Source organism: Nicotiana tabacum, chromosome 7 (assembly GCF_000715075.1).
Source record: "Nicotiana tabacum cultivar K326 chromosome 7, ASM71507v2, whole genome shotgun sequence".
NCBI lineage: Eukaryota > Viridiplantae > Streptophyta > Magnoliopsida > Solanales > Solanaceae > Nicotiana > Nicotiana tabacum.
In genome coordinates this window covers 175,600,541-175,620,485 of record NC_134086.1, presented here as the reverse complement: position 1 = coordinate 175,620,485, position 19,945 = coordinate 175,600,541, and the positions used below count along the sequence as shown (strand labels likewise).

General features: G+C 34.6%; 2 protein-coding genes across 8 annotated transcripts; one reads left to right on the top strand and one right to left on the bottom strand.

Annotated features, from left to right (window-relative positions):
- The first annotated feature begins 360 nt into the window (after window positions 1-360).
- Window positions 361-11,661, top strand: LOC107797684 (kinesin-like protein KIN-7D, mitochondrial). 7 transcript variants are annotated; one of them, XR_012693706.1, is made up of 26 exons: window positions 361-1,021; window positions 1,117-1,214; window positions 1,314-1,403; window positions 1,764-1,816; window positions 2,107-2,172; window positions 2,325-2,378; window positions 2,757-2,816; window positions 3,292-3,370; window positions 3,471-3,538; window positions 4,058-4,114; window positions 4,201-4,305; window positions 4,520-4,624; window positions 4,808-4,915; window positions 4,992-5,123; window positions 5,563-5,745; window positions 6,210-6,353; window positions 6,855-7,001; window positions 7,460-7,579; window positions 7,666-7,716; window positions 7,854-7,901; window positions 8,022-8,171; window positions 8,899-9,645; window positions 9,836-9,905; window positions 10,842-10,971; window positions 11,052-11,168; window positions 11,350-11,661. XR_012693706.1 is itself a non-coding variant. In XM_075218176.1 (26 exons), the coding sequence occupies exons 2-25, from the start codon at window positions 681-683 to the stop codon at window positions 11,132-11,134; spliced, it is 3,219 nt and encodes a 1,072-aa protein (XP_075074277.1). In that variant the 5' UTR covers window positions 472-538; window positions 667-680; the 3' UTR covers window positions 11,135-11,168; window positions 11,350-11,661. The 7 variants fall into 7 exon arrangements, 3 of the variants coding, with proteins under 3 accessions (XP_016476087.1, XP_075074277.1, XP_016476129.1); XR_012693704.1 differs by having other exon boundaries at window positions 9,823-9,905; XR_012693705.1 differs by having other exon boundaries at window positions 9,823-9,922.
- A 797-nt stretch (window positions 11,662-12,458) lies between these two features.
- On the bottom strand, window positions 12,459-15,339 carry LOC107797652 (B-box zinc finger protein 20-like). The gene is made up of 3 exons (XM_016620558.2): window positions 15,107-15,339; window positions 13,623-14,004; window positions 12,459-12,964 (listed from the first exon to the last, which is right to left on the bottom strand). Exons 1-3 carry the CDS (start codon window positions 15,290-15,292, stop codon window positions 12,957-12,959), a joined length of 576 nt encoding a protein of 191 aa, XP_016476044.1. The 5' UTR covers window positions 15,293-15,339; the 3' UTR covers window positions 12,459-12,956.
- Window positions 15,340-19,945: the final 4,606 nt, after the last annotated feature.

Here is a 19,945-nt window from a genome sequence, read left to right as displayed (position 1 = left end):
GAATATCTTAGGAATTATGTGAGAATATTTTATTCGCATTGATATTATGTGAACTCTTTTAATTGAAGGACGGAAACTAGATCGAGCTTCCAAAAGTTTAATTAATTTCTATACGCAACCTAAGCTTAAACTATTTAATCGGAATTAATTCTATATATTCAAATTAAACTTGATCAAGTGTGTTTCCCATATTTTGGCCCAAGGAAAATAGCTTTTAATTTTTAGTTAAATGTTCCACTTGTAATAAATTAGCCAACTCGTTCTAGAGTTATTATTATGATTATGATTATGATTATGATGCTCCTATTAATAATGCAGATAGTTATTAATCTATCTGTAGCTACGGCCATGTTTATTCCCGCTCATTTCCTCGTTAATCAGTTTTTCAAATTAAACCTCCTCCAACTTTCCATCTCCACGTCACGCCATCCTCATTCAAATAAAGCCCACTCTCCTCCAAATATTTCTCACAAAATACAATAATTTATTAATTTGAAAAATCAAGCTCTGAAAATTCAAACGCCTCCATTGATTCTCAGTGAGAATTTCTCACCTCTCGGCAGTTCTTCTATTGAATCATTGAAGCTGAATTTTAGCTACATATATACTTGAAGAACAGCTGTACCGTTCAGAGATAATCGTATTACTGATTTTTTTGTTAAGCAGAGTGAGGCGGTTCAATGGCGGCTTCTTCGTCTAGAGGGAGAAGTAGCTCGCCGTTTCACTACCGTAAGTCATCGAGTCCGTACTCGTCTACTTCGTCCTCATCATCTTTCATGAACAGTAGGCTCATGCCGAAATCATGTTCGTCCACGGCGACGTCGTTTTTCGGCTCTGGAACTGGCTTCAGCTCCAAATCCATGACTCCGAGCCGGGACCGGACTGATTCGGCGTATTCTCGCGGTTACGGAAATCGTACGCCGGTCAATTTTCAGTCAACGGAGGAGTTGCTTGCTGAGCCAGTGGATATGTCCAGAGCGGGAGAGAGTATTTCGGTCACAGTTAGGTTTCGGCCAATGAGGTAGATGCTACATCTGCTTGAATTGATTTCAATTTTCGGAATTTGAGTATCCTATTGTAGGGTTTGAGCTTGGAATATGGTAATTTTTGTGACAGCGAACGAGAATATAACAAAGGCGATGAAATTGCGTGGTATGCTGATGGTGATAAAATTGTACGGAACGAGTATAATGCTGCAACAGCTTTTGCATTTGGTACTATTCTAGTCAATTGTATATTCTATTTGGGAATGGTTTGATATTTCACTTGTTTGGAGGAGATTCACTTATATGTTTGCTTTGGATGATCGGCAGATAGAGTTTTTGGACCTGATACATGTACACAGGAGGTTTATGAAATTGCTGCTCGACCTGTGGTAAAGGCTGCAATGGAGGGCGTAAACGGTATGATACTTACTTCCATGTTGTTAACGCTAGAAAACAGTTGCATTTTAGGCTAAATGGAATGGAGTGGCATTATGAATTAGTCATAATGTGAGTTCAAGGGCCATGCTCCGTGAAGATTAATTTGTGCAAAGTGATGCTTAGTTGACATCAAATACATTCGGAGTAGTTGAGTGCTAATTTTATCATATATCCTCCCAATGTGCTGACCTGAAATAGGTTCTTGAAACCATCGAGCTATCATGTTGAGCTGATCTGTTATCATTTATGTGTTGCAAGTTGCATTTGCAAATGTAATTCTTTGGATACTTTTCGATCCTTAGCTTTTGTAATTTGACACTAGGACTGCTGTGTGTGCAGGCACAGTATTTGCTTATGGTGTTACAAGTAGTGGAAAGACACACACTATGCATGTAAGTCAATATATCCTTTGTGCAATCTTCTTTTTCCCTTGAATCGGGAAAGTGCTTTTGACGCTTTTGTAACATCCCCAAACAAACAGTTTAGAAGTATTTAATCGCTAGCAACTGACCAAATTTCAGTCTTAAGTGGAATGTGTTAGCTTTATATTTATATAGTCAAATTCGCGCTTCAAGTCGGTATTTAAATTTGTCTTCAATTGAAATTTTGTTTCCCCCCTCCCCACAAACCTACCAACAACAGCAAAGCTTTAGTTATCTTAATGTTGGATTTTTGTTTACAGGGTGATCAAAGTTCTCCAGGTATAATTCCGCTCGCAATAAAGGATGTTTTTAGCATTATTCAAGATGTAAGTGAGCTTACAATTAACAGATTCTGAAATTTTGATAATGGACCTCTCTAGTATGACACTCTGGAGCTCTATCAGTCTATAGCCCTTTTCTTGAAAAAAAATCCTCCATTATCTTTTGTTGTTGCTAATTATTGAAACCTGCCTTTCAGACTCCTGGACGTGAATTCTTACTTCGTGTATCATATCTTGAAATCTATAATGAGGTTAGTAGTGGACATCAGCAGATGCTTTCGTATATGTGGACAGTAGTGCATGCGAGAAAGATTAACGGCTATATTCTTTACCAGATGCTCATGCATATATAAGCATCTTTGTTGCATTTTTGGTATCCTGTTTATATTCTGAGCTCATCTGATATGTGGTTCATCATACCTGCAGCATAGAACTTCTTTTATACAATATGGAAAATTTGATAGTAGATTTAGCATCTTTCTTATGAACTTGTTGCTTCAACTCTTTCTAATTTCTTGTACTAATTCATGAGCATCTCTATTTAGGCATTTGTCATCTCATCCATGTTAAAATATTTTACTAAATCTAGCTAGAAATCATGTGCATGCTCTTCTTGTTCATGTTGTCAGGTTATCAATGACTTGCTGGATCCAACAGGACAGAATTTGCGTATTAGGGAAGACACCCAGGTTTTTATATAATACTACTACTTTTGCTACTTCTGCAAATTTAATTCCACTTTCTCCACAACTTATGTTTCTGGTTAGTTTTATCTTTCTTTCTATATGTTTGTCGATAAACAAGTATATTGTTTTTATGAGAGGAACCAAATAATAGCTCTATCTCCTATGGGCTATTGACAACCATTTCAGTAAATTTTAAAAACATGTTTCCGACATGTTGTCGCATGCTTGAGTCTTAATATTTCACCAAACATATTAACACCTATTTAACTCTTGACATGTGTCAAGAAAGAAACAAAATCTAGCATTCTTTTTGTTACCTGAAGTATAAAAAACCTATTATTACCTACCAGCAACTGCAGGTGGTGTTTTCAGTGTGTAGTTGTTCTACTAGAAAACAGATATTCATGTTTCTCTATCATAGTTCATGATTCTAATGCTGCTGTATGGTTCTTAATTCTTTATTCTTGCAATTCTGCAGGGTACTTATGTTGAAGGTATAAAGGAGGAAGTTGTTTTGTCACCTGGGCATGCTCTTTCTTTTATTGCTGCTGGGGAAGGTAACTGTTGAATCTGTTCTTGTTCTTTGCCCGATAGTCGCATCTATTCATAGCCAATGTTTCGTGCATCCTGGTACTAATTATATTCTTACTGTTGCAGAGCACCGCCACGTTGGTTCAAATAATTTTAATCTGTTGAGTAGCCGCAGTCACACAATATTCACCTTGGTTAGTGGACCAGATGTTCACTTCGATCCATACATTTCTTTGGTTGATCTGAAATTCTTCTTATCTTCTGCACTAAGCGAGCGTGAATTTTAACTCCTCACAGCCAGCATTAAAAATCAGTTTTTTGGTCAGCTGAAGGCTTAATTGTTTCGGTTCAAGTTATTACTATTGGGTTCAAACACAAGTTTCTGGGAAGTTGCTACGGCTGTTACTCTTTATGTTTAAGAGGTCTTTTAAAAACAACAGTGACATTTTAGAGCTTTCAAATGCCTTGAGGATTTTAGTACAGAGAATTGGTACTCTAACAGGTTATGCATTTTGATGAGGTGATGCCCTTTAGAGTGACTGAATTTGGTTCACATTGTCGGAATAGCTTTGTTGTGTTTCCCTAGTGGGCTGTGGTTAATTTCTGTTTCTTAACCTCCTATCCCTAGCAGTTTTAAGTTTTGCTACTGGTAATTGGTGATGGGATTTATTTGTCAAGTCTGACTGTTTTCCCTTTCTTTGCACATTTTGCAGATGATTGAAAGTAGTGCCCATGGTGATGAATATGATGGTGTGATCTTCTCACAGCTTGTATGGTTTCTTACACTATTTGTTCAGCATTGAAAATATCAACTGTTGAATGATACCAGCTAATATTAATGTGTTTTGTTCCACAGAGCTTGATTGATCTAGCTGGATCTGAGAGCTCTAAAACTGAAACTACAGGATTACGACGAAAAGAAGGCTCATACATAAACAAAAGTCTCCTGACTCTTGGAACTGTAAGTATTTAGAAACAATTGTTGACAGTTTGTAAGTAGGTTTCATATAAAGGTTGCATGATGACATTTGTCAGTGTTCTGATTGACTTCTTCCTTACCTACCAGCACTTGATCAGTTATCTGTGTTCTTTCTTGAGCTCGCTAAGTATTAGATGAATTTCTACTTCTGGGTTTATTTCAATCTGACACATTGACTTTTCTCTGATGTGTTAAGGTCATTGGAAAATTAAGTGAAGGGAGTGCATCTCATGTTCCGTATCGAGATTCTAAACTTACTCGCCTACTACAATCTTCACTTAGTGGGCATGGACATGTTTCTGTAAGTGCAATTAAGCACATGTCGTGCATATCAATTTATTGATCATTTGAAACTGCTCTCTTATCCTATTGGGTGTGCATCCTTTGCTTCTTAGCCTTTGGTGTCAGACATTTTTGCATCTATGCTGCTTGGCACGAAGTGCATTGAAGAGATGACTAATCTCCTGCTTCTTGTTGATTATAGCTCGTATGCACTGTTACTCCTGCTTCAAGCAATATGGAAGAAACCCATAATACGTTAAAGTTTGCAAGCAGGGCAAAGCGTGTTGAGATTTATGCATCACGCAACAAGGTTTGCCTGTCTGCATCACTTCAGCTTTATGGAATTGCAGTAGGGAAGGCTGAATACTCATATATCTTTCTTTCAGATTATTGATGAGAAGTCACTGATTAAGAAATATCAGAAAGAAATATCTTGTCTCAAGCAAGAGCTTGATCAGCTAAGAAGGGGGATGCTTGTAGGAGTCAATCATGAAGAACTTATTACCCTGAAACAGCAGGTATGCATTCAAGTCAAATGATTTGGTAAACTCTGTCTACAGCTTGAGGTCAAATATGTTACATACAACTGATGCCATGTTCGAGGATGCCTGTACTTAGATTCTAAGATATTTTCTTTGGATGTACTCTGTCTGTTTAATTTATATGGCGGTGTTTGTCTCGGCGCAAAGTTTAAGAAAGTTAAAAGACTTTTGACTCATAAGCTAAAACAATTAACATTCCCAAAGTACCCTTTGTATCTTGTGGTCAAAAAGTGTCATGTCGATTCCACAATGGCATGTCATTAAGGGAAAAAGGAAAAGTTTAAAATTAATGAGTTCCAGGCATGAAAAGGTGTCAATTGCCCTGGAATGGACCAAAAAGAAAAACTGCTATGTGAATTGGAACATAGGATATAATTGGTTCTGTATTTTGTTATTATTAATCATCTTTTCACAGTTGGAAGAGGGACAAGTGAAGATGCAGTCAAGGTTGGAGGAGGAAGAGGATGCCAAGGCTGCTCTACTGAGCCGGATACAGAAGCTAACTAAACTGATCCTTGTTTCTTCAAAGAATTCAATTCCTGGGTGTTTGGGGGATGTTGCTGTACATCAGAGGAGTCAGTCTGCTTCTGAAGATGATGTAGGCCACCCTCTCTATTTATCTTGAGTTATCTTATTGCTGTTCTTTGCCCACTAGAACTCTGGTTATCGTTTCTGAATTTAGATTTTAGATGCATCAAATGTGTTGTGATTTTCACAGGACTTTCTCGTACTACTTATTACCAGTGTTCATGTTATCTTACATAAAGATTTTAACACTGTCACTGTTCATATTATCTTACATAGAGATTTTAACACTGTCAATCCCCTTCAAGAGTGTAAATTAAGCTTCTCTTGTCTCTTTTTCTTTCTGATTACTATTTACGTGCAAATTTTCTGGCATCGATGTTGATCCAGATAATGGAATCTATTTTCACATACAGATTCGCTGAAATATCGCCCGATATATATATAGAATCAATTTTCCAAAATGATCTTTTATCTTTCACCTTCAAATATAAAATCTGTTTCCTAAATTGATCCTTTATTTCACCTTTCCACCAGAAGTTGGATTGTTCTGTGCTCGTTGATAGCGAGAATCAGAGAGATCCTTCATCAGAGACTTCTGATGTTGAACACAGAAGATCTTCAAGCAAGTGGAATGATAATATCTCCCAGGCTGGAAGTACGATTACTGAATCAACTCAGGTGGGTGAACTTATCAGTAGTTCCTCCTGTGGTTCAAAGCTGCCCATAGTATGATTCTTCCCAGTCCTTAATATCTTCTAAATGAGGAGACTTCATTTGTTCTTAATTCCACTTCCTATGTATTGCATATGACTGTTAATCTTCTGTAGGAATCAAAGGATTTGTCGGTTACTATGTTATTTTTTAATCCACATGTAGTTAAGTTTACTCTGAATAGCCCACTAAGGTCTTTGACTTTGCATGGAGTTTGATTTTTTGATATCTAATTTTTTTTTCAAGTATTGAATTATCAAACTTTCTTGGATCCGTACATTTTAGCATTCTCCAATGTTGTCTCAGGATAGAGAAGTTATTACTTTTCTTTCAAATCTAGTTTTTCCCATTAAGATTATTTTTTTCGAATGTCTAATTCTTATATATTGGAATACTTTTCCATTGCATATCAAATGTTAATTCCTTCCAACTTTTAATGTTTTATTTGTCTTTCTGGTTTGAATACAGAAAGGAGTTCCAATGTCAGATCAGATGGACCTCCTTGTTGAGCAAGTTAAGATGCTTGCTGGAGAGATTGCATTTAGTACGAGTACATTGAAAAGAATGATGGAGCAGTCTGCGAATGATCCTGAGAATTCAAAAACTCGTACTGAAGTAAGCTTTATTTTGTCTTTGTGGACTGAATCCTTTATACATATGATGGTTAGTAATATGATGGATGTGTGTATGGCTGCTATAGCCATATATTGGGTCTCTCTTTGAATAATCTGCAGCTATATTTTGCAGTCAATAATCTTCTCTCAAAATTCGCGAACAGTTTAGATATATTTTTGGAATTCAAATGAATATGTAATTGATGCTTCCTCAAAATTCAAGGCATGGTATTGGTATATTTACTACATGTGAAACATATCCAGCTCTAGTGTCTTCAATAGTTTCTAATCCTCAAAGTTGATAGGCATGTTAAATGCTTGATGGGTGTGTAGGATTTTGTTGTTAAGCAACAACAGCTGTATGATTTTCATGAAAACAATTTATTGTTTGTTCTTCTGTACATTGATGTCTCCTGCTTTTAAGATTTTTACTCACCGTAATGCCTAAACTTGTGACAGATTCAAAGTTTGGAGTGTGACATTCAAGAAAAGAGAGAGCAGATGAGGATCTTAGAACAGCGCATTGTTGACATTGGTGAAGCATCAGTCACCAGTGCATCTTTAGTTGAAATGCAGCAGGTTATGTCACATCATTCTTTTTCAACCTCATAGGTTATCTCTTTAATGGTGATTTGTGGTTGTCTCATAGTTCTGTCTTCTGCCAGACTTTGCTGAAGCTGATGACACAATGTAGTGAACAGGGCTTTGAGCTTGAGGTTGGTAACCAGATTAGTCCTTCCTTGATTTGCACCAATTCAATTATTTTAAAATCAAATCTAAAGAATTTTCCTTTCTATCAGAGTGCGGAACATCTATTATTTAAAGTTATTTAGAATTTGACGTTTGAATGCAGATAAAATCAGCAGACAATCGGATTCTCCAGGAAGAGCTGCAGAACAAGGTGAAGAAACGCCATTATTTATTTTTGTTGTTAATCAAAATGGTAGTCACTTTAACGTTGTCGGCCTGCCAATGGCGGATGTCCAGGATTAATGGGACTGTCATTTTTTATGTGTTTCAGTGTTTAGAGAACAAGGAACTGCAGGAAACTATTTGTAATCTTGAGCAGCAGCTAGCCGCACTGAAGGTGGAAAAGTCATACCCCTCATCAGAACAACAGGGTGTATCAGACGAGTATATTGATGACCTTAAGAAGAAAATTCAGTTGCAGGTGATTTATATCCTTCAGCTCAGGATTAACTGATTTCGCGTTTGTCTATTGGACTGGTTCTTGTTTATATGAAGAACTGAGACCAAATTTTCTTTTCTTTATTTTCATGAAGATGGTCTCCTGCAGGGGAGGGGTTTGCTGGAGCATATCACTGTTTAGTTAACTGAGCTAAGAGATGCTGAGCACAGGACTCATATGAATCCTTAGTGCCTCTATAGTCTAAAGATACATTGAGAATTCAAACTCTTAAGACCTATCGAAGTGTTTTATTACTTCCTTTATATAAAGCCGTGCAAATGCCTTGAAGGGCATCCTGATGATATGTTATTTATGAATGACTAGTCTAAGATTTTTTAACTTAGGAATTTAAATTATTGGAGATGCTTAGTCTTTTACCTTTTGTTCTGTTCTATATAAACATACTGAACTTGGTGCTATAGTATGGAGCCTAGACACATGATCATTTTGATCTTTCAATTTCTCTTGGTTAATCTTTCTATGTTAGATTTGTATTTGACTAATGGCTTTACCTGCATAAAAGCAAGCATTACTGGGCATTTCTATTAGAGTTCTTCAATCTGCCATTAGTGTGACATATACAGCAATTAAAGGACTACATCTCTCTAACTCTGCTTATTTAGCTTTGTGCCTACAGACACTTTTATGTGATTGCATTTTCCTTAAATGTGTCCTTATCATGGTTCTGATAAGTTTGTTGCTTGAGCAGGATATTGATAATGATAAGTTGAAGTTGGAACTTGTTCAGAGTGTAGAGGAGAACAGTGGATTGCGAGTACAGAACCAGAAATTGTCTGAAGAAGCCTCATATGCAAAAGAATTGGCATCTGCTGCTGCAGTAGAACTGAAAAATTTGGCTGGTGAGGTGACAAAGCTATCGATACAGAATACAAAACTCGAGAAAGAGTTGTTGGCTGCTCGCCAAATATTGAATTCTAGGAATTCCATAGCACAAACTGGTAGTGCTCGTTGCGGAAAGCATGGTGAAAACCTATGGCAAGGACGTAGAGGTCGGGTTTCTGGACGAGAAATTGAAATTGCTGGAGTTGTTCGTGATGGGTTTGGCCCATGGAATCTGGATCATGAAGATTTAAAAATGGAGTTGCAGGCAAGAAAACAATGTGAGGCAGCTCTGGAGGCTGCTTTGGTTGAGAAGGAAATACTGGAAGATGAGTACAAGAAAAAGGTTGAAGAGGGAAAAAAAAGGGAGGCAGCTCTGGAAAATGATTTAGCAAATATGTGGGTGCTTGTTGCTCAGCTTAGGAAAGAGAATGGTGCCATGCAAGATTTAAAGACAGTAGCAGAAAAGCAGAATGTTCGAGGAGACAATAGGAATGATCCAAAAGTGAATGATAGTGAGTACAGTGACCCCATCCTCGATGATGGCCGGACCATGGATCATGCAACTGCAGTTGCAGAGATTCTCAAGGAAGACATTCTTGTTGCCCGCTTGAAGGTAATTCTGTTTATCCTTTATTGCCACTTAGAACTTGTATCTTGTCACATGTATGTAATGGGCTCGTCCTTGTCATTTGTCAGAGTTGAAGCTCTGTATGCAAGCTTTCCTTTACCTTTCCCTCTCTATGTAAGATGGTCATTTTTGTCTTTTAGTTGTAAAACAAGTGTGAGATAGACTTTGGATCCAGGAAGATATGCAAGCTTTCTGGAAGATGAAGGTTGTTTGATTCTAGTAGAACACCGGAAGGGCTGGGGAGAGTAAGTGTCCAACATCCGTAAGTCACAGGATTAATATACTTTTACTTATTCCATCCGTCCCACTTTATGTCTTGTATTTGACTGATGATGGCATTTAAGAAGTCAATATGACTTATATATAGTTTTAATGATAACAGGAGATTACACTGGTGGGATTACAACTAATCAAATGTTCCAACTAGTTTTAATGACTTATATCCCACAGTGTAATCCCAGTTGTTGTTGTTGTTGTTGTTGTTGTAATGATAACAGGAGAAAATATTAAAGAAATGGTTGAAAAGTTAGCTGGGCGGGGAAGATATCGCATTGAAGACTAAAATTTGGATACTGTAATGAATTTTTATTCCTGAAAGTTGTGTAGAAACAGAATTGTATCGAACATTTCGAGACATCTCAAAATATAAGTAGTGTCATCATAAACTGAGAAAGAGGAAGTATTTACCTTTCAGTCATTTGTCGTTCCATGGTGCTTCTCGCATAGTAGTGCACTTACTGTAGTGCTTTTGAAATGTTCCAACTAATCAAAAGTAACTAAGAGCATTATAAGCTTTTCTATTTACTGCTCTGTGTCAATCTTTTGAGGTTGTTTCAGGCAAGTCCTACTGTTCGTGACTTGCATATTATATTATATTAGTAATGGGAGAAAATGCTGAACTCACAGTTGGTTTTAGTTATAAGAAAATTTAACTTCTGACAGTCAAATAGATTTGAAATTCTTAGAAGAATTTGACTTTGTAGTGCAATATAGTAGCTAAATTGTCTCAAGCATTTTAAGATGAAACCTAAAATGGAAAATATTAAATGGGTAAGGGGATACATGTTTGTTCTTAGGTTTTTGCATAGGAGTTAGTACTAATAACAAATGTTGTTTTTTAGGTTCCTTCATGACTCAACATATAACATGAAATATTAAAGATCTTTTACCTGTGCCACCAGGCTCGAATGCAAGAGATGAAGGAAAAGGAACACAGATATTTGGGAAATGTTGATGCAAATTCACATGTATGTAAAGTCTGTTTCGAATCACCAAGTTCTGCGATGCTCCTTCCTTGCCGACATTTTTGCTGTAAGTCAACTTTCTGATTATGTGCTCAGCTTATCCTCGCTCCCTTGGTAGGAGATGTCTAATGTCGACTTAATTTGCAGTGTGTAAATCTTGTTCCCTTGCCTGTGCCGAGTGTCCAATCTGTCGGACTAAAATTACAGATAGAATTTTTGCTTATACTTGAGATGGCATCTGAAGTGCTCGAAAGGTGGTGAAAGGTAAGGTGGTTGTTGAGTTGTCATTGCTGAGATATATAATATAAGTTAGTAATTAAAGGGTTTTCTGTGAGATAGTTACGCACTTCAACAATCCCGAGTCCTAATTTAATTTTATAATAACAATTTATGCACAAGTTCTGAATGCAACTTACAATAAGGTGCTTACTTTCTCTCTTTGCAGGAGGGTTCTCTTCAATCTTGTGAAGCTCCTTTTCTCATGACATTCTTTACAAGGTTCAACTGTATGTAATGTCAAAGTGGTACCTCTTTTTTTTTTTTTTGTCCACCAAGTAACTGTAAATTAAGAAAAATAGGTGCTACAAAAGGAAACAGACGAAAATTAGTAAATTTGAATTCAGTGAGTTGCTGCTGGCATAGTTTGATCTCCTTGAGCGCAAGGCATTGTATAGGACACAAGCTACAGTCACAATTTTGAGATGTCTGTAAATGTTTGAGCTTGTACATCAATCGATGACTATAATCTGGTTCTCTTTGTGCCTAGCGTTTCTTATTTGGTGTATCAGTTGGTTAATTTTTTTGGTTTCTGCTTTTACAATAACTACGCCTGTCTTCAGCATGTATTAGATAATAAGCATAATCTGGCTCACCAGCTAGTCTTGTTCATATCCTCCATGTGGTATGCGGGATTGCTTTTGGTAGAAATTATCTTTGGAGATATTTAATTGGGACTGGATTGTCAGGGAGATATTTAATTGGTATTGGTCTGAACTGATTGGACGAGTTTTTGCTAGGTTACAATAATACTTAATTGTATCGGATAAGTTTGGGAGTTTGGCTTGGGGACAAGTTATATCTTGATTTAAAGCATAACTAATATGAACATTATTTCCACCAATCGCTCGGCTATTAATGACGACTTAAATACCGAGGTTATTTTCCAACTGTAGCCAAACATCCCATTGCCGTCAATAAATTCATTTCTCATGTGAGTTTTCAATCTTTTACTCCGGCATGCATTGGCCAACCCTGTATTCCCTGTTATTAATTCACTCTAAATGGATTGGTACGTAGGTTTAAAGCCATAGTAGTTACAGAAAATTTTCTCAGAGGAGTTTAAGCCTTTTTAAAATGCTATTACTTACATTAGATGATTGAACTGCCATTGATTTCATCGACAGTCTGTTTTTGTCTTAGAAGTTTAGCCCTGAATATAAAAGTTCGTCCTGCAAGATTGTGAGGACGCTGGCTGCTGAGCTTATTTCAGAATCAAAAAGAAAGCCAATAAACTTTGCATCAATCTCCCTTAACAAATTGATTTGGCCATAAATATGAGAAATAAATACGATCTCCATATTCAATAATTATAGCGGGTATTGGGTAAGAGGCACAAGACCCTCCCACTAGCATTACAAAAAGATTGGCTCATTTAAAAAAAAAAAAAAAAAAAAAAAAAGATTGCCCCAGATCTGGTTTGAAAACCCATTCCAAGTCTGACTGACAGATTCTAACAAGTCGAAGTGATTTGACTTGCAAAAACAGTTGGGTTTTTGCTTATAACATGTCCAAAAACCAACTGATCAAAATTAGCAACCAAAAGAAAAGGTCAGATTGCTTGTACCGCTATGTTTTCTTGTATCTCCAAAGATTTATGCCCTTTAATATTACTAAGTCAATCTTAGTTGGCAGATTGGAGGGTTGATCTAAGGAACAGAACTCCATTTGTGTTCCTGCTTGCTTTCAACACACTATATTCTAGAGGCTGAATTTGATGTTGAGCTACCTCCACTTTTTGTAGTGGAAATAAACTAAACAGCAGGCCGTATCTGATCAAAACTCTGCAATCAAACAACCATCATTAGTTGCAAGTTCTGAACATATATAAGAAAACTTATTTAACTTCGATACACTAATACATCACAATTTTTTGCAAATTATTTGGTCACGTCAAAGATAATTAAAGGTAATTATTCAAAATAAATGAAATTAGTAACTTGAAAAATAAAACAAGTTACCTTATATAACAGGTTAAATCATACTAATGTGTCAAAATTTATTTATATTCTATGTCAATGGCGCATGCAGAATTTGTTGCAAGCTTGCATGTAAGTGAGTTAGAGTGGGAGGCAGATCTAGTCTTTTGACTCCGGGACCAGGTTCAACTGAACCCATCACTTTTTATGCGGCGCATACATTTATGGTGTAAAAAATTACTAAAAATATAATAAATAGTAAATATGACCTCATAACTTTAAATTAGTGAAAACTTTAAAGGCTGAACCTATAGAGTTTAAATCTCAATCAGCCTCTGGTTGGAATCTAGGGCTATGTTGGTCCTAAGGCTATTTTATTTGTAATACTTTCAAGCTGTTTTGTAGTGACATTTAAACACATATATAAGATTTTTTTTTTTTAAAGGTGTCTTTGTTATTATTGTCCGTGGATATATGTTAAACCGTAAAAGAACTGAATGTGTAATTGGCAAAAAAAACTTACCATAGGGAAAAGAACATGGATACTCAAGAAAATCTTCAACATGCCAACCAGGAAGAGTTTCAATCAAATACTCCGATATACTACTAGTTGAAACTGAACCCTCTTGAAAATTAGGTGTTGATTCTACAGTCGAACTACTCTTCAATATCCCAGAACTACTAGTACAAGATTTGTAATTTTCAGCATTACTTGCAGCAGATCCAGTAGGGGATGAAGATGATGAAGTTTGGTTATAAGATGCAACAGCAGAAGAGAGCTGCACTCCAGTTAGAAGAAACCTGTTGTGTTTCTTGGTATGTTCATTTGCTTTGTGTATATGTAAGTCGCATTCTTTGCAAAGAATTGCTCTATCTTCTTTGCAAAAGAGTAATGCTCGTCTCTCCTGATCATCAAATTACCAATACAATGAGAAAAATAATTTTACTCAAAAAACAAAAAATTACTCTATAAGATCACATAAAAGATAACTACAGATAATTATTCATAGAAAGTGGAACTTGTATAGAAAAATAAACAAATTACTTATTATAACAGTTTAAAATATATTAAATTAATAATTCTTTACGCGTTAATATATAGAAGTTAAATTCTTTAACTTATATACACTTGACGTGTACATTTTTTTTTACTATATTGGGCCATCATATTCATAAAAATGTGATTTATATAACCTAGAAAATGGGCAAGTTACTAGTTAGTTTTGTGTAACAAAGGTTTGCGATGTCATTGCATATACTATGAGCCGGTTTGAATGGGCTTATTTCGAGTGACTTTTAAGCATAAGTCATGAGTTAGAAATTCTAGCTTTTGACTTATTTTTATCATTTTAGCTTAAAACAAATGCTTAAAAGCATTTTTTTTTACTTTATCCAAATACTACAAAATAACTTAAAAATACTTAAAATAAGTCAATCCAAACATACTCAATAAATCATAAGAAAAGAATTTAACTTCTATACGATGAGAGTGTAAGAAATTTTACGTTTGGTTGCAAAGCGGGAATATTCAGGGATTAATTAAGAATTCCAGTATTATAATCCCAAATTTAATATGAGATAGTTAATAGCACCATCTTAGTATAAAATTTGTACCGATATTAACTAATACTCATAACCAAACCTAAGATAAATACAATCTCAGATTCTATTTCGAAACTATAATTCTAATCCTGGTAACCAAACGACCCCTGAAATTTTTTGTTAGTCGAGATTAGTACTCCCTCCGGTCATTTTAATTGATTTTTGGCCTCTTTTTTTTGTGGTCCACAATATTTGATTTTTCAGATATTAAAAAAGAATTAACTTCTCTTTTCCAAAGTTGTACTTAGAGTAAAGAGTCTTGAATACGTATATTTCCAATGAACAAATTAAGGTTAATATGGTAATTTCATTGTTAATTAATTACTAAAAAGTAAATTTTTTAATATATGTGAAAACGCTAAAAAAAATCAATTAAAGTAGGTCGGAAGGAGTATTATTTTGTACCTGACAGATGTCACAACGAGGAGAGTCTTTGAAAGAAGGATGAATTAAAGAAAAACGAAGGTGTTTGCTAGCAAGCTTGTTAGCATGGTGAACTTGATAATCACAACGTTGACAAAGAGTAGCTTCATCTGCTGAACAATAAACTGCTGCCTCTTCTTTATCACAAACATCACATTGAATCTTCATTTCTTTTTCTTTTTCTTTTTCTCTGTTTTCTTTGTACGGTTTCCCTTAAACAGGTGTGTGTGTGTATATATATATATATATATATATATTAAACAGATATATGTACATATATAGTAAGAAATATTAGTTGGAAGGGAGTAATTTAATTTGGGAAAGAGACAAAAGTTTTATGGGCACAACACAGCTAATGTCTGAGGAGTTCAGAAACTCTTTAAATCTTTCACTGACTGACTAATAAGAGAAAGCTCTGGAAAAGTAGCCATGGCTTCTGTCCAAATAAATGTGAATATAAAAGAAAGGAAACAAGTTGGGCGCTATAGCCTATATTCTATTCACTTTAAAATGCTTTCGCACTCACCTCTTAATGGTTATAAAGTGGGAAATATTCTAAGAGATGATAGTTCAAATTTCACAAGAAACAAAAACTACTAGTAGGTGATATTTTTGGGGAAAAAAGTATTATATAGCCGCTTACAAAATAATAGTCAAATATATATATATATATATATATATATTCTATATGTTATATACAAAATTTTATACACATTTTCTTGTGCATATGCTCTTGCTAAATATTAGCTACTGGGTATATATTATATGATATGGATGCAAGCTGATTTAAATATTAATGTTATAATAATTAAGAAGTGGAAAATGTCCAAAAAGATGATAGTTCAAATCTTAACATAGACAAAATTGGAGATAATTTCTTCTCAGTTCTCCACGTTTTGGGGCAGAAAATTACATGATACCTGGGACCTTGAGGACTTTGTCCTCAGTGGTTTTACCATCTCGGCTACCCCTCAGGGTTAAGCTTTGACATTAGAAATTTACATGTAAAAGGTAGATCTATCTAACAAAGGAATATGACTTGTTCCAAAATATTTCCAAATATAAGTGCAAAATGGGACACAAAATATGTGTAAATGCTAAAGTATGTCAGTTTATGGGCAAGCAAAGACGGTTGCTTTCACTTTTGTTTTTCTCTCTTTTCTTTTTCTTACAAAATTAAAAGGGGTGGGTGTATTGGTTGGCTTTGACACCTATTCTTTTAAATTCATCCTCTTACTAAAGTTAAATTTAATAATAAGAGGCGAAGTCAAGATTTAAAATCATTAGGTTCGAGATTCTAGTATTTTTGTATTACTGAATTCTAATTAAAAATTTATACCTAGTCAATAGATTCTTAAGACAAATATACGATTTGCACTAAAACTACTGGTTTCGATCGAACCCGTCATTGAAGCTCTTAGCTCCGCCCATGCTAATAATGTCAACTGTTTTAAGTAGAAATAGATGAAGTAGCCACTTATTTGCTATTCACCCCTATATATAGATGATATAACCATAAATGACGTAGGAATTTGCTTAAGGATAAGAACTACTATTGCATTGTAGCTAGCCTGGCTCTCTTGTCAATCTTTTGGTAGATCCTATATTTTTAAGCATTTTTTTTAACTCTACAACTGCTTGAAAAGTGACCATTTATGGAAATGGTAACCAGAAAAGAATTGTCTATATTCATTTATGTATTTATAATTTAATCATAATTAATATGATTTAATATATACAGTTGATGCAAGTAAAATTTTACCATAGGTAACTTCCGTCAACTAAAAACAATAAAGCTACCCAAAACATATATACTTTACTCGTTTATTTTACAACTTCCAATCGCTGCCCATTCTTGGTCTTTATTTTTACATTGCTAACGTGTAAATTTCATTTGCATAATTACATAAAGCATTTAAGCTAGCGTTTGGCCATAGATTCCCAAATTTATTTTGAAAATTTTAATTTGGGTGAAGTTTGGTTTGAAAATAAAAATATGTTTGGACATACGTTTTCAAACACATATTTCCCAAAATTATTTTGAAAAAACATGTATATTATTAGTGTTTGTAAATATTTTGGCCCAAAACCAGTTCAATTGGGATTTTGCCAAAATATAAGCAAAATCTGTGGCAAAACAAATGTTTGCCAAATAAAACCCAAATTTATTTTAGATAAAATCTATGACCAAACGGGTCCTAAGTATTACTACGAAAAAAAGAGTGTTATTTAATTTCACGAGTATATATAGGGTCTGTTTACAAGTTTACTTCACTCTTTCATCAAGTAAAAGAGAAGGTTTTCTGGTCGTTGGAGGCTCGTCTTTTTTTTATTCAAGATTCAAACTTAAAAATAGTTTGACAAATATTGGAGAGATTAACAATTGTATCGACTTTTTGTGCCAATACGACTAAATCAAGCTTTTTGAAATTTAATGATCGACATTAATTTGACCAAAGAAAATTTGAGCACGAGATAGTTTACAGAGGCGAATTTAGGGGCACATTAGCATACATGGTCAAATGCCGTAAATAAATTATTAAGTTCACATTTCAAGCTTTCAAAAATGGCAACTGTTTACTTTTCGTGCAAAAATAGAAACTGAGAGAGATTAGTAATCCCACACTACTTTGTTGGTATGGCAAACGGGTTAGGCAAGGCGGTAACGTCTTTTAGAGGCGGATTCAAAATTTAAACTTTATATGTTAAATATTTAGATTTTAATATTGAACTTATTGTATTTTAAAGCTTTGAGTTCATATTTATTACTATTGTTGTAATTCTAGTAATTGTTTTACATATAATTATGTACTCCTAGATATCGAAAAATTGTGGGTTCAGTTGAACTTGACTAGAATACTACATCTGTCGCTGGTCTCGCATTGCCTCGTTTAATATTTTTATTTATTTTTAACATGTTATCATGTGTAGACTCGTCCTACTCCCTCCAGTTCATTTTAGTTAATTTTTGGTATTTTTTTTATGGTCCACAGTGTTTGATTTTTTTCGGTTATCAAGAAGAAATTAATATTTTTTTTCAAAGTTGCCCTTGGAGTAAAAAGCCTAGGAGTATTTGTTGTATTTCCAATGAACAAATTAAGATTAATATGGTCAAATTCATTGGTAATCAATACTAAAATGTGAATTTCTTAGTATGTGTGAAAACAGTAAGAAAAAATCAATTAAAATGGACCGAAATTAATTAAAATTTCTTACTATATTTTTTTTACCTTGCCTGTTGTTCCAGAGTTCATACGGTTAGCCCTAGGGCCGTTCAAGCCGAACCAAAACTGCTAAACGAACTGAACTAATGACTTATTGGCTATTGGTATCGGATTATCGGGATAATGAACGGTAAATGAATTGAGATTTTATAATTAACGGCTTAACGGTTTGAAGGTGAATTACTCAATTTTCTTATTGAGTAAACCGTTAACCCATTAAGAATTTTTATATTTATACTTTTACCCCCATATATATAAAGCACTATTAAAACCCTAAATGGCTAAATCCCTAATTTCTAATTCTCAATTGAATCCAGTCTGCAACAAAGGATGGATGAAGCTAGTTTCCTTCATGTTTAGGATGCTCATCTGGATTTTATATACTATATTATTTGCATAGATTTGCTGGTATCTGTTAAGCCTTCCTTACAGTAGTTCTTGTATGTACTAGATTGGAAGATGACCCTTTAAAACTACTATTAGATTAACAAGTTAGTCTTTTGAATTTGAATCCGACATTAGTCTGACATGTTATCTTAATATGGCCGTTTAGTATTGATTGTTCAAAAAAAATTCTATTTTGTTTAGTCGATAAATTATCTTATAATCGTCCGCTAATTCTTAATCCATACCAAGCCGTCCATTGTCCTATTGGATGATTAACGAATTATTATATTTATAATCTGATAATCGATAAATCAAATCGTAAAGCGTAATTATGTGTCCGACAACCACTCCTAATAAGCCCCCATTACTGCTTTGGCTTATTAAATATTTATAGCAGTCAATTATAGGCCATGACATAAGTGGGTGGAAAGGTTGGGAAAAGAAAAGTTCAATATTCTCCTAGAGAGTTGTGCTTTTATTATAATAGGAAAAAATACTTGGTGTGGGAGTAAAGATCACTAAATGACAAACAATACTTTTTCAGAATTGGGATATGGATGAGATCTTTAGAACATCTTAGAAGGAAGACTAGAATATTTAAGAATTGGTAGATCTTGCAACTTGTTAAAACTCATTGATTGGATGAGAACTGAGAAGATAAGGAACAAAATAAATCATAAAATATTATTATTAAAAAGGCAGTCCGGTACACTAAGCTTTCGCTATGTGCGAGGTCCGGAGAAGGCCAGACCACAAAGGTCTATCTTACGCGGGCTTACCCTGCATTTATACAAAAGGCTATTTTCTCGGTTCGAAACCTCGACTTCCTAATCATATGACAGCAACTTTACCGGTCACATGACATTTTTTCAAGAATGAATAGTACTACATTATGTATTGTACATGTCGTTTAATGGTTTAAAGTTTCAACTTCTAATGCTTTCTCACATGGAACTGGATTTTGAGGATCAAAAAGTGATGCCTATGAGCCATATGCATTGTACTAGAAAGTTGAAACCATATGTTTTTGCTCATCTCTTTCCTAGTTTCTTTTACTTTTTTTTTTGTATATTTTCTTAAATCAAGAAAATATGGAGGTCGAGGAAAATAGAACACTCATTGTCATGAAGGGACCATATTGTGCAATTGAAAATAAGCACTTAAAATATTTTGACCTTTTTTGTTTGCACTTCTAGAAATTTGAATGTGA

Bases quoted from the DNA above. Each gene is read 5' to 3' on its own strand.
- LOC107797684 (XM_075218176.1), top strand. From the start codon at position 681: ATGGCGGCTTCTTCGTCTAGAGGGAGAAGTAGCTCGCCGTTTCACTAC. The intron at 4,916-4,991 runs GTTTGCCTGTCT...TCTTTCTTTCAG, and splicing joins TTTATGCATCACGCAACAAG to ATTATTGATGAGAAGTCACT. The intron at 10,972-11,051 runs GTAAGTCAACTT...CTTAATTTGCAG, and splicing joins TCCTTGCCGACATTTTTGCT to TGTGTAAATCTTGTTCCCTT.
- LOC107797652 (XM_016620558.2), bottom strand. From the start codon at position 15,292: ATGAAGATTCAATGTGATGTTTGTGATAAAGAAGAGGCAGCAGTTTAT. The intron at 14,005-15,106 runs GTACAAAATAAT...TTTGATGATCAG, and splicing joins CTCGTTGTGACATCTGTCAG to GAGAGACGAGCATTACTCTT.